At 46.3% G+C, this 13816-nt stretch overlaps 2 protein-coding genes across 5 annotated transcripts in view; both read left to right on the top strand.

Moving 5' to 3' along the window:
* Window positions 1-366: 366 nt before the first annotated feature.
* LOC106001715 (GTPase IMAP family member 7-like) lies at window positions 367-4983 on the top strand. Its single transcript, XM_013036721.1, has 2 exons — window positions 367-450; window positions 3855-4983. The coding sequence occupies exon 2, from the start codon at window positions 3900-3902 to the stop codon at window positions 4773-4775; it is 876 nt and encodes a 291-aa protein (XP_012892175.1). The 5' UTR covers window positions 367-450; window positions 3855-3899; the 3' UTR covers window positions 4776-4983.
* The window catches only part of LOC106001714 (GTPase IMAP family member 7-like), an 18603-nt gene continuing 5215 nt past the window's right edge, over window positions 429-13816 (top strand). For 2 of the 4 annotated variants that reach the window (XM_013036720.1, XM_013036716.1), the window contains exon 1: window positions 13296-13415. The gene's annotated coding sequence lies outside the window, so the exon portion shown is untranslated. Of the gene's footprint in view, window positions 451-13295; window positions 13416-13816 lie in introns of those variants that run through there. The other 2 variants (XM_013036719.1, XM_013036717.1) reach the window with 2 other exon arrangements.

The following is a 13816-nucleotide window of genomic DNA, read 5'->3' as shown; positions in this document are numbered from 1 at the left end:
GGAGGTGAGCGGCCTTGGCATCGGCCGTGGCCTTGAAAGGAGACTCTAGGCACCTTATGTAGGCATCTGAGGCAACCCCAGGACTGGTTCAAAGTGAGAGGAGACTCCACTGGGATCACTGCCCTCAGCTGGGAGATGAAGGCGCTTCTCACAGGCCATCGGGACAAGTCCCAGGGCCTTCAGAGCCACCAGAAGCAAACACAGCAGTGGCCATGCCATTGGCAAAGAGGAACAGATCTGCCTCAGGCAATACTGCAGGCCAGCTGCTCTCCAGGAAGCTCCTGGAGACCTCTTGCAGGCTGGCCCCTCCCCCAGGGCCTGGCTTCCTGGGGCTGAGAGCTGGGCAGCCCAACCATGTCAGATCAAGCTTCCCTTCAGACTGGAGCAGGGGCAGCCGACCACCAGCTTCACTGGGGAGCGCTCCAGAGCACGGCAGTCCTGCAGGAGAAGGTGAGGCTGGCCAGGAAGTGGCCATACAGTTCACAGGGCGAGGGAGAAGGGCTGGGTGGGCCACGGTGGCCCACTGTGTGCGCTGCAGGTACATTCTGAAGGAGTGGGAAGGCATCAGAAAGCCTCTGATATCCGTCTCAGGAGGACGTTTTCCCAATTCCCAGAGCACAGGACAGACCCGTGCTTCCCAGGCACCTGCTACCTGCGCCTGCCTGATGTTTGCCCAAAAGCTGATCAGGCTCCTTCCAAAGGACGCTGTTATCCCCCAAGGTAGATCTTCAGAAGGAGGAGGCAGGTGTCAAGCCACCAAGTGTCAGTGAATTCTAGCTCTCTTTCATTCCGAGAACAGTTCTCAGTAAACTGATGAGTTTGCAAATGAAGCCGAGATAGAGGAGGTGGTGGAGATGGCACTACAGTCCTGTGCCTGACTCCATGTGGAGATCCCCCAGCACAGCCCAGGGAGGAGGCTGGGACCCTCCTGGGAGAGAGACAGAGGGAGGGGGACTCAGGGGCAGGACTGACTTCTGAAGACACAGTGGGAGCCGTTATTCCAGCTCAGTCTGAGCGGTTATGTGGCTCTTTGTGCCTCAATTGCTTTCAGTTCATATTTTCCTTGGTATCAGTGGTTGGGGATAAAAAACATTTTGATCCTGAGTAGCAACCACATTGTGGTTTCTGTGAGAGATCTTCATAGAAGTTTCTCCAGGGAGATTCAGGGCAGATCTGCAGGTTTCTCTGTCCCGGCTCACAGCAGAGGGGACAGAATCTCACAGGGCACCAGGGATTCTCAGAGTGGCCATCTGTGTGCCGGCTAGCTCTGCCCTCTGCTAAAGCAATTCCCTGAGCACCTGCTTCTCAGCCGTGCTCTTTGCTGAGGCCCTGTGGGTCTCCCAAGATGTGCTTGGGGAAGCTTGGGAGTGACTGCTTCTGTTGGTCTGTCCTGGCTTGGCTTGTTGGGATGGAGGAGGGAGAAAGGCCAGGGAGACAGAGGCAGCCATGCCCTGGCCTCCCTGCTGCAGGCCAGTGCCCAGCGCTCTGTCTGGATGAAGGAGGCCCCTCCCCTGCCGCCCCTGCTCTGCTTCTGATTTTACAATCACAGCTGGGATGCTGCTTGTCTGGGGTCACCTCGTGCTGGTTGACAGGGAATGTGCTGGAGTCCGATGGTCTGAGTCCCTGCTCTGCCCAACACAGAGGAAGCAGGGGTGGTGGGCAGCTGTTTTGGCTTTTTTCAGTCATCCTGTCCTTGCCTATAAAATTAGGGTAAGAATCGTTCCTCCATCCTGGAGTATTTCTGAGATAAATTATTCCTGTGGAACCTTCACATCCGGGTCCTCAATATAGTCATCTAATCAGTTGTGGTGACAAGTGCATATGCCCACCTCAAATTTTTAGTAAAGAAGATGTCACAGATTTACAAAAGTTGAGTGTAGTGAGTTCCTGTTTCCATAAGCAAGCTTTGACAATGGTCCACACCTGGCCACTCGGGCTTTAGGTTTCTAACAGCCCAGTTCTCCTCCCACCTCCTGGATTCTTTTGAAGCTAGTGTTGCATTTAATATAACCTTATCTGTCAATATTTTAGAACATATATTAAAAATAAGGATGTTATTTATCACAGCCACTATGTCAAAGATGCAGTAGCTGTTTAAGTTTTATAAAATGTGCAGTCAGACTTCCTATTTCATAAACTGTTTACAATGCATTGATAGATCATTCTGAGCGAGGCAGGAAATTAAGTCTTATAAACTGATCCCTGCTCATTCTATACATTTTTTGTCCCTCCCATCCCCAAATTTCAAGTGAGCTATTTCCCCAGAACCCCTGATTCCATTGGTGGGGCATGGTGCGACTGAAGCCTGTGACTGAGCTGACAGTTGGTCACTGCTGTCACGACGGCATCATTTCTCACCCTTCCATCTGTGTGCGTGCGTGTCATTATATATCTATATCTATATCTATCTATCTATCTATCTATCTATCTATCTATATACATTCAATGTACATGCACCTAGCCTAACATCAGGATATCAATACCAGCATTATTACTGATGGCATGATTATGAGTACTTTTAAGATATCCTAGTTCTTTCTGGTTTTGGCTACAGTCCTGTGGCAGATCTGCAAATAATTTAAAACGCCTTTAAAGACATAGAGATACACAGTTATATTCATGTGTCCTACTTTACTTTTGACTTGGGGAAGTTAACATTCATATACTTTTGTTTTAAAATCATGGCCATATTTACATCACTCTCAAATCAAATCTACAGGGCAGTCGATTTGGACACATCTGCAGTCTCTCCTGGTCCTGCTAACTTCTTTCCTGCCTGCACACCCAGGAACCTCTCTCCTCCTTTCTTCTTTATTTATATATTTCTGCAAAGCATACACCATCTAAGTATATTGCCTATTCCTTCCCCCCCACCCCCACCAAACCCAATCAAAGTGTATCTTGTCTTACCTCATCGGTGGTTGGTATTCTATGCATTGTTCTGCTTTCCTCTAAAGATGTGCTGCACTTAGATGCCTGGGATCCTTCCCATCATTGAGTAGCGATGGTCCTCATTTCCTCACACAACTGGAAGCACAGCACAGCACATCTCTGCCCTTGCCTGAGCTCTTTCCACCTGTGTTCCAGTCATCCCAATTAGGGATAGTTTCTCTCTGGCTTTCACAAGCATTCTTACAGATAGGAGTTTACATATAAAAAAGACTCCTTTCTCTGTATGTGTGCCCTGCCTTCTCTCTCTCTCCCCTCTCTCTAATTAAGTTACAATACCACCAGAAGCTCTACCACCGGGGCCCAGTGTCTAGCCCTATTTTTTAATGTTATTCCTCAGATGGGGCCTCACTTTGTGCTTGGGAAATCACCTCTGTTTATTACTGTCCCTGCTCTATACTCTCAGAATAAATTAAATCCCATTGATGTCTTTCTGTTCAATCCAATTTGGGCTCAGCTTGATTCCACCCTCCTCCCTTCCTCCTGCGTCCTCAGCATCCTTCACACTGTCCCTTTCAGTCACCCTTCCTGGGCGCTCCCAGGGGAGTTGATTCATTTGTTTGCTTAATTGTTTGTTTGTTTGTTTTGGTCTTACTAGCAAGGTGGAGGATCTTTCCATGTGTTTGAGGGCCAGGAGGGATGTGTTCTATTTTTTTGGGGGGTGGGGGGTCTGGTCGTGGGACCAGAACTCTGGGCCTGGGCGCTGTCCCTCAGCTCTTCAGCTCAAGGCTAGCGCTCTACCACTTGAGCCACAGTGCCACTTCTGGCTTTTTTCTTTATGTTTATGTGGTGCTGAGAAATCAAACCCAGGGCCTCATGCATACAAGGCAAGCACTCTACCACTGAGCCACCTTCCCAGCCAAGGGATGTGTTCTATTTTATCTGAGTCATTTTCATTCTTTTAGTCCACAGAGTGCCGGGGCTCCTGAGGCTGAATTCCTGTGGCCAGCATGGCCAAGTCCGGGGATAACTCTCTGCGGATCGTTCTGGTCGGAAAAACTGGAAGTGGGAAAAGCGCCACAGCCAACACCATTCTTGGGAAACAAACCTTTGATTCTAGAATAGCTGCCCATGCCGTTACTCAGACCTGCCAGCGCGCATCCAGAACATGGAAGGAGAGGGACCTCATGGTGGTGGACACCCCGGGGCTCTTTGACACCAAGAAAACCCTGCACACCACTTGCATGGAAATCAGCAGGTGTGTCCTCTATTCCTGCCCAGGGCCTCACGCCATCATCCTAGTTATGAAGCTGGGCCGATACACAGAGGAAGAGCAGAAAACTATTGCTTTGATCAAGGCTGTCTTTGGGACAGCAGCCATGAAGCACATGATCGTTTTGTTCACTGACAAAGAAGGTCTGGAGGGCTTGAGCCTCAATGACTTCTTAAAGGAGGCAGATGTGGATCTGAAAAGAGTCATCAAGGAGTGTGGGAACCATGTCTTGGCCATCAGTAACAAAGCAGGCCAGGCTGAGAAGGAAGAGCAGGTACAGGAGCTGGTGGGGCTGATAGACAAAATGGTGCAGAAGAATGGAGGGGCTTACTTTTCTGATAACATCTACGCCGATGCGGAGGAGAGGCTGAAGAAGCAGGTAGAAATTTTAAAGAAAAATTACGCTGATGAATTAAAGAATGAGCTTCTAATACTGGAAGAGGAGTATGCTCAGATGTTCAGTGAACAGAAACAGCAAGAGGAAGAAACTGAGAAATCTATCACAGCGAAGTATAAGGACAAAATTCAACACGTCAGGGATCAGGCAGGCACAGAAATCCTGAGCCACATTGCTCAAAGACACAAGAACATCATTGCACACGTGTTGAAGTAATTTGGGAAGCCATGGGTCTCATTGTGTTTTTCTTCATCTGTGGTGATTGTGAAGCATTTCTCCACCCTCTCCCTCCTTTCCTCACCCTCCATGACTCTGGCCCAGATTCTGGAATGACCGAATTGCTACCAATGAGCAGGAATTTCCATGTTTGTACCTGATGTCAAAATTCCCTGTCAGGCCTCTGTGACTGGCCAGGCTGCAGGAGGTGGGGACACTGTGTGTGAATTGTGTGTCTGAGTGTCAGCAGCACCCTGTGGTTGTCAGGCTCTTACCCCCAGCTTCCCTGTGCTGAGCCCCAGAAAGTCTAACATCCCCCAAGCCTCATCCTTTCCATTTCGAGTTGTTTCTCTAGGTGCTGTCGTCCCAAGTCCCCTGGGAAACAATCACCCTAACTTCTGCTCTTCGGATCCAGGCTTCACCCTCCGCTCCCAGAAGCTCCCCCATAGTGCTTCCGTGGTCCTGTGAGTACACAGGAGCTCTGCCAGTGCGCAGGCAGGCGGGTGATGCACAGAAGAGAATACAAGAGCCTTCCAGTCCCGTGGATCCATCTCTAGAGGACACACTTGGGGTGAGGCCATCTTGAGCTATAGAAACCGGGGTCTCTCAACTCCACAGCTCTCAACTCTCCAAGTGTTTGGGATCCAAACACTTTTCCTTCCAGGCCTTTGCCTTATCCACAGACAGAAGGACTGCGGCAGGGATCTGACAGAGATTTTTAATTTTTCTAAAATGCTCCAAGTAATGGTTGGTGTAGAAGACAAAGAAGCAGTGACCATAAAATACAGGCACCGATTTCTCTTAGGGCTACTAATTCCGAAAGCTATGCCGTGGGCATAGTTGTACCTGTTGTGTGAATAGAGTGAGAATGTCACAATGAGTGTCCCCATGAATGGGGACCATGAGTGACAGCAAAAACTTGACTAGAAGCTTGTTAAAATAAAGTAACTGTGTGTTAAATATGGATGCAGTCTCTGTTGTTGTGTGTGTGTGTGTGTGTGTGTGTGTGTCTGTATGTGCTGGTCCTGGGGCTTGAACTCAGTGCCTGGGTGCTGTCCCTGAGCTGCTTCTGCTCAAGGCTAGTGCTCTACCACTGGAGCACAGCTCCATTTCTGGGCTTTTGGTAGTTTATTGGTGCTGAGAGTCTCATGGACTTTCCTGCCTAGGCTGGCTTCAAACCATGATCCTCAGGTTTCAGCCTCCTGAATAGCTAGGAATACAGGTGTGAGCCACCAGCACCTGGCCTCTGTTGTCATTTTTAAGGCATTAGCTTTGTTTATGTTAGAACCATATTTATAGAAAATTTCCAAGGCATTATTTTTGCCAGTCTTGAGTTTGAAATCAGCTTGAACTTCTTTTGCTCAAAGCTAGCACTCTATCACCACTTGGGCCACAGTACCACTTCTGCCTTTTTCTGTTTATGTGGTACTGAGGAATCGAACCCAGGGCATCATGAATGCTAGGCAAGTACTCTACCATAAGCCATTTTCCCAGCCCAAGAAAGGCATTTCTAGTAACAAGGGTTGTAGTGCCCTGGCTTTCTGTAATATCTACAGTTCTGTGATTTGATTCATTATGAGAATTATAAGCTTATTTGCATTGCTTTCAAATTAAACATAAATTTCTTCTTCTACATGGCTGCAGATTTCAGTGAGGAGTCTACATAAATTAGAGGTTGTCATAAAAGTCATTTGTGGGTACAAGTATTGAATAAGCACGGTGAGCTAGGTTATGGGACATGAGAAGCAAGAATGGGCATGGGCACTGGCTTTTTGACCAAGATCACTGACCTTTTGACCTACAGGTGTTTTCAGTCACATTGCTGCTATGGTTTAACGGTCCTTTTCCTGCTATAACTTAGTGGTGTGAAGGCAGAGTCACTAACTGTAGCCCTTTTCAGAATCCTGACTGGAAGAAATGATAACTACAAGGGTGTGGTGGGGATGGGGATTCTTTCCTTTTTTTTTTTTTCCCCCAATTCTTTCCGGCCTTCCGGGATTTGGAATTATTTTTTTAATAAATTGCAGGTTTTCATTGCTTCAAAGTGGGAAGTAAGCCTTAAAACATAGTAGTGATAGCACTTTAGGATTTTAAATCCCAGTTGTGATGCTTGAAGTACAGGGGAAAGGCAGAAGGACACAATGCAACAATACGGTCCCCTTGCCTGTTCCTGTGGAAGTCAGAAATGCTGTTTGCTGCTGGCTTCTTCACACAGTCTCCTGAGGGTTTTCAGACACAGAGCAAAGTCTATTGCTCCACCAAGAGCCATCTCCAGCCTCTGAGGAGTGGTCTGCCAAAGACCCTGAGCCGGTTCTGGGCCTATCCCAATGACTCATCCCCATCAGCATCAAGTGTAAGGAGAGGGAATACTGCCCTGTTCTGTATGGTGACCACGAGCTTGTGTGAGGAGAAAGACCCAAGATGGAGGACGGCAGACAGGAAGTGGCTGTGGTAGAGACCCAAGATGGAGGACGGCAGACAGGAAGTGGCTGTGGTAGAGACTCAAGATGGAGGACGGCAGACAGGACGTGGCAGTGGTAGAGATACAAGTTCTGTGTAGGTGTGTGTGTGTGTGTGTTTGTGTGGGTGTGTGTGTATGTGTGTGTGTGTATATGTGTGTGTGTGTGTGCTCTGCATGAGGTAAGCTAACAACAAACGATATTCTCATAATTTGAATTCATTTAGGAAATGGGGTAGCACTGCCAGTAGACCATACACTGCTGAGACATGGTGAAGTGTACATGAACAAAACCCATGTAATATCGGATAAAGCAGAGCACACTTCTGTGATGATGGATGACGTTTGCAAGGAAAAGATGTGAAGTTAGCAAAGAGAGGAAGGAAGGAGTGAAGAGAGTAGGAGGCCTCGCAGGGGTGCTTTGAGTAGCTACCTGACTGATGCCTTCCTGTCTCTCTTCCTGTCGGGGCACGCCAGGATAATGAATGCTTTCCTGTTTTTCTTCCTCTTCAGGCTTTCCTGGGAGGACTTGGAACCCTCCAGGTTATGGAGGCATAAGCAAGAAGCCAAGGGCCCCGAAAGGACCCTACAAAACAGTGTGTTTTATAGTAAAGCTGGCAAAGGATGTGGTAGGAAAGGACTGAGGGCCTGTGTCTCAGGCAGCGTCTGCCTCCTTTGCTATTTTATACCCCAAATGTGGATGTCACCAACTTAATAACTACCAGCGTCCCCAATGATCAAAGCCCCAGCATTGAGGGCTGTTTCTAATAATACTCCCCTGACAGGGTACCTAACTCTAGCCTTCAAGAATCTTCCTTGTCTTGACCTCGGCCTTGTCTCCATCAGGACTGTTACTCCTCAGAAGCAGCCTGGTAGAGCTCCCTTTGTGTCCAGCCAGCTCTCTGGGAATACATGGGTGTCATGGCTTACTGTCAGGCCTTGAGTAATCACAGGTGTGTCTTATCTAGGCTTCTAGCGGCTCTTTCCTCCTTAGCCCAATCCCGTCATGATCTTTACAACACCAATTGTATTTTATTTCCTTTCATGAACAATAATTTAGTGGTGATCCTAGGGATGGCAATAGACATTTTGTAAACTAATTATGGGATACTGCTTCACGGGTGGTATAGATAGATGAAAATAAGGTATTGCTCATTCCTCTTCCTTGTCCTTTGTTATATTTCTATCATTTATTTCACACATCTCCACACACTTACCATGCAATACACTGATACTAGCATGACTTTGTACAAATTCTTTTAGGTAAAGTAGTACTAGAGAATAATTTGATTTTTATATCTTTCTATTCAAATATTTTTCTTTTTTAATGTAAATATGGCAATCTTATCAGTTTTCTTTTCCTGCTGAACTTCTCTTAATATTTTTTACACAACCAAATTGTTGGAGACATGTTCCCCCTACTTTTGTTTGTTAGAGAGAACCTTTACTCTTTTTGTTTTGTTAGGACAAGTTAGCAAAATAAAATTATGGCTTGATTGACAACATTGTTTCACACAAATATCAAAGAGACCAAAAAAAGAATAACCAACAACTGAAGTGACAATGGAATAAAATAATCATTTTTATCTTTGGTTTTTTTAACTATCTCCTACAAGTCCACTATATACTTAACACTACAGCTAAGTACATACACAAAAACATTACTGGAATAAGGTTATTATTAATTAATTAATTAATTAATTTGCTGCCAATCCTGAGGCTGGAACTGAGGGCTTGAGTGCTGTCCCTGAATTTCTTTTTGCTCAAGGCTAGCTAGAAATCTACCACTTGAGCCATAGCTATATTTCTAGCTCTTTTGGTAGTTTATTGGAGTTAAGAATTTCATGGACTTCTCCTGCCCAGGCTGGCTTTGTACCCTAATCCTCAGATCTCAGCCTCCTGAATAGCAAGGGTTACAGGTATCAGCCATTGGTATCCAGCATTTTTACTTGTATTTAGTTATTTCTTAAATAAGATTTGTTTTCTCCTTTGAGACGATAACAAACATGGTGATACCAGAAATAGTCAGAAGTAGGCAGAGTGCTTGAAGACTGGTTTAGTCATCTGGGAGCATTAAAAATGTCTGACCTCTCACAATATGTACAAAAATATAAAATGTAAATTAAAAAATACAAATTTTCCTTTTTTAAGGTACTTTTAAGAAAAACACCAGGGCCTTGGAAGTTTTGGTATTTTCCTCCCCTGTTGCAAATTCTGGTTGTGGTTTTGGTGGGGTGGTGGAAGGCTTGGAGGTGTCACTGCGGTGGGAGGGGTAGGTCTCTCCACACCAAGGTGACCAGGTTTAGATTCTGAGAGGGGAAGTGGAGGGTGAAGAGGTCTCGCAGGAGGCCTTTTATCAGTTGGCTTTTCTTTTCTGCTGTCTAGTTATCCCATCAGTCTCCTGATTCTTGAAATCAACATCTGCATCCTCAGCATCTTCATTTGCCTATTTGCCTGTAGCTGCCTCAGCCTCCTCATCTTTATCTCCTTCCTCCTCCTCCTCCTCCTCCTTCCTCTTTTCCTTCTCTTCTTTCCCTTCCTTATTATCAGTCTCCCCATTGTCCTCATCAGCATTCCCATCAGCACAGGCATCTTTTCCATTCTCTTCCTCCTCCACAGCTTCCCTTTTCTCCTTCAAGTCCTTGGTGATGGACTCAAAGCCGGTGTCCACAGCTGGGTCTGCCACAGTGGGCTACCCTGGTGATAGCAGAGTCCAGGACTGGGAAGAAAGTTGCCAGAGTCCGTGTTGGATGGCAAGCTGGCTGAGGCAAGCTAGACCGAAGGACAATGCAAAGATGGCTCTTCAGAGGAGCTGGGAGGCTGTGGGGGGAGGTGGTTGCCTTTTACTTTTGACAGGTAACTCCAATGGAGGTAAAATTCAGTGCTGCAGTTTCCGTTCAACAAAGTGCTATTTCAATCCCTTGTCTTCTTACAGGTTTCGTTTCTGATGAGCAACCTGTCATTTTCATCCTCATCCTCCATTGTGAAATACTTTCTCTTGCTTCTCTCAAGGTTTGCTCTTTGTCTGTGATTTGGCAGTTAGAATAGGAGATGGTTCTTGTAGATTTCCTGGAAATGATCCTGTCTGGTGTCCTCTGAGCTTCCTGCGCTGACCTTTGGTGCCCATCACTAATTTTGGAGTTTTCTCTACCATGACCTCTGCAAATGCTGTTCTTGTGTTTGTTCTTCCTTATATTCATTCCAATGATGAGTAAGCTTTGCTTTTTTCAACCTGTGATTCAGTTCTTGGGTATTCTCTGTGGGGGATTTTGTTTTTTAATCTTTGTATTTGGTTTGAGAGGTTTCTGTTGATATACCCCAAATTCTTTTTTGTTTTTTTTGCCAGTCCCGGAGCTTGAACTCTGGGCCTAGGCACTGTCCCTGAGCTTCTTTTGCTTAACACTAGCACTCTACCACTTGAGCCACAGTGCTACTTTTGGCTTGTTTTGTTTATGTGGTACTATGGAATCAAACCCAGTGTTTCATGCATGCTAGGCAAGCACTCTACCACCATGCCACATCCTCAGCCCCAATTCACTGATTCTTTCCCTGATTCTACACCCCCACCCCATTTTTGGTCAGTGGTAGGGCTCGAACTCAGGGCCTGGGTGCTCCTGTGAGTGGTTTTTCTTGAGGCTAGCCCTCTATCACTTTGAGCCAAACCACCATTTCTAGTTTTCTGGAGTGGTTCATTGGAAATAGCGTAGTCTCCTGGCTTTTCCTGCCCAGGCTAGCTTTGAACCTGGATCCTACTCAGCCTCCTGAGTAGCTAGGATTAAAGATGTGAACCACACACCCCGACAAAGTATTCCATTTACTTTATTCACTGTTCTCATAGGATGGTATAAATCTTATTTTATTCCTAATTTCCTGAATCCAGTCCCTGAAAACAATCTTGAGTTCAAATTCAAATCTTAGGAAACAATGTAGCAGGATACAACCAAGGATAAGAAGGTCACTCATGGTTTATTATCAAGAAATACAACAGGAAAATTGGAGCCCTCTGGAGACCAGAGTTATCCCATTCAAGGGTCAAGAAAGATAGGGACAAACATGTTAACTTCCATAATCTGACTGTTCCAAATTAAATTACTGATAAATCCATTGAAGACCTATTGCTGTTACAGTGCTCTCACTCCCTAACATTTCCTTTGGTTCTTTCCCAGGGTTTCCGTCTCTTTCCTGACACTGCCTACCTTTTCTTGGGTATTGTGGGCTTTTTCCACACAGAGCTTAATATATTGAAGCAGGTATAAATACATGCTGTATTTCACAATTCTACAAGCCATGTCACTCTGGGCCAGGTTCTCATGGTTGCTTTGTCTCTTCACAGTCTGCTTGCCTTCAATCAAGTCCTTCAATATTACACTGACTCACACACACACACACACACACACACACACACACACACACACACACACAGAAAGCAATAGGAAATGAGACAAATGGTGTTGCTAGAAGATTTTATATTAATCTGCCCACAACTTTCACTGTGTTAAAGCCTTCTGTCAGAGCACTTGACAGAGATGTTAGTCACCTCGCTGCTGACTTTGGGCTCCTCGAAGCATTCCATCTTAAATAGAGTATATGCCTTCTAGTCCCTTCAGCTGCAACCTACCATTTGATGTTGTGGTGGAAACGGGTAAGGGAGGGGTAGCATTGTATGACTGTTACAATTAAATCAATCAGCCTCTACCAATGGGTCTGCGGCCTGAACTGTGAATTTCTGTTTTGTTTTCTATTTTTCTCTTTCTTTTTCCTTCTTTCTCTCTCTCTCTTTCTTTCTTTCCTTCCATCCTTCCTTCCTCGTTCTGTCTTCCTTCATTTTCTTTTTTTTATTCCTTCCTTCCCTCCTTTATTCCTTTCCCTCTCTCTTCCTTCCTTCCTTTCTTTCTCTCTTTCTTTTTTCTTTCTTTCTTTCTTCTTTCATTCTTTCTTCCTTTCTTTCATTCTTCCTTTCTCTTTCTTTCTTTCCTTCTTTCTTTGGGTTTTTTTGTTTGTTTGTTTCTCTCTTTCTTTTCCTTCCTTCTCTCTTTCCCCTTCTCTTCTTTCTTTCATAGCTCCTCACCTTTCAGATGATCCAGACCAAGTCAGTCTCTGTCCACATTTTTCACCTCATTTTTCTGGCAATGACTTGTTCTCCAGAATGCCCTGGTATACTTAAATATTATACTTTATCTCTTTTCTCGTCACTGTGTCATGACTAGAAAAACAAAGCTTTTGCTGGGAACATGTCTATTATAAAAAGATCTTGATGAACACTTCCTGTGAAGTGAGGCTCTGAGAACATGGCCCATCATGGTCTACAGTAGCCAAGCACTGTAAACACATGGATTCATCCTGAGCAGAGACTCACTTGTGAGTATTTATAACAACAGTAAGCAAATATCCACAGCAGTTCCTTCAAAGAACAACTCTATATTACTAGGTAAAAATGCAAAAAGAGTTGAACATTAGAACATTTATGATTAAAATTCATTCTTCACACTAATTCAGTGAAGACAGCAAGGCAGGATGTGGGAGTCTCAGGCTGAACACACAGGCAGAAGATCGACACTGGGGTTTGCAGGCAGGAAATCCATTCAAGAACAAGACTACAGGCCAGTGAGGGAGGCCAGAGATGCCGGGCAAGGCCTAGGGGGTCAGCCTCGTGGAGCTAAGGAGGGAAAGGGAAAGTGAGGCTCTGGAGAGATCCCAACAGGGAAGGCCTTCAGACCGCTGCGCTGACCAGCCATAGGAGGTGAGCGGCCTTGGGCATCGGCCGTGGCCTTGAAAGGAGACTCTAGGCACCTTATGTAGGCATCTGAGGCAACCCCAGGACTCATTCAAAGTGAGAGGAGACTCCTCTGGGATCACTGCCCTCCGCTGGGAGATGAAGGCGCATCTCACAGGCCATCGGGACAAGTCCCAGGGCCTTCAGAGCCACCAGAAGCAAACACAGCAGTGGCCATGCCATTGGCAGAGGAACAGATCTGCCTCAGACAATACTGCAGGCCAGCTGCTCTCCAGGAAGCTCCTGGAGACCTCTTGCAGGCTGGCCCCTCCCCCGGGGCTTGGCTTCTAGGCTGAGAGCTGGGCAGCCCAGCCATGTCAGAGCAAGCTTCCCTTCAGACTGGAGCAGGGGCAGCTGACCACCAGCTTCACCGGGGAGCGGGGAGCTCGAGGCAGTCCTGCCAGAGAAGGTGAGGCTGGGAGAGGACAACAGAGCAAGTGGGATAAGGGGGAGAGGGCAGTAGAGAGGGTGCAGCCCTCCATGGTCTGGAGAGGCTTAGAAACTCCGCCTGTTCATCGCTAACCGGACAGACTGTTGCTTCATAGGCAACTGCAGATCGCTGGTCTTTCATGTGAACAGCAGAAAGATGGTCACTTCCCTTTAAAAGCACATCAGTGTCTCCAAAGTAAACCTGGAGAACTGGGAGAAGGTTATGGAGTAAAGTCAAGATGTACCCTAAGTCTCTCAATTTCCCACAAAGAACCAAACCCCAGTGATGACTATGAGTCATGCACCATTACAAATAAGAACACAATCCTGTGCCTGACTCCATGTCGAGATCCACCCAACACCACCGCTCCGGGAGGAGGC

Source organism: Dipodomys ordii, unplaced genomic scaffold, assembly GCF_000151885.1.
Source record: "Dipodomys ordii isolate 6190 unplaced genomic scaffold, Dord_2.0 Scaffold378, whole genome shotgun sequence".
Classification (NCBI taxonomy): Eukaryota; Metazoa; Chordata; class Mammalia; order Rodentia; family Heteromyidae; genus Dipodomys; species Dipodomys ordii.
Note: the sequence above shows the minus strand (reverse complement) of the source record. Positions and strands in the feature narration are given on the sequence as shown.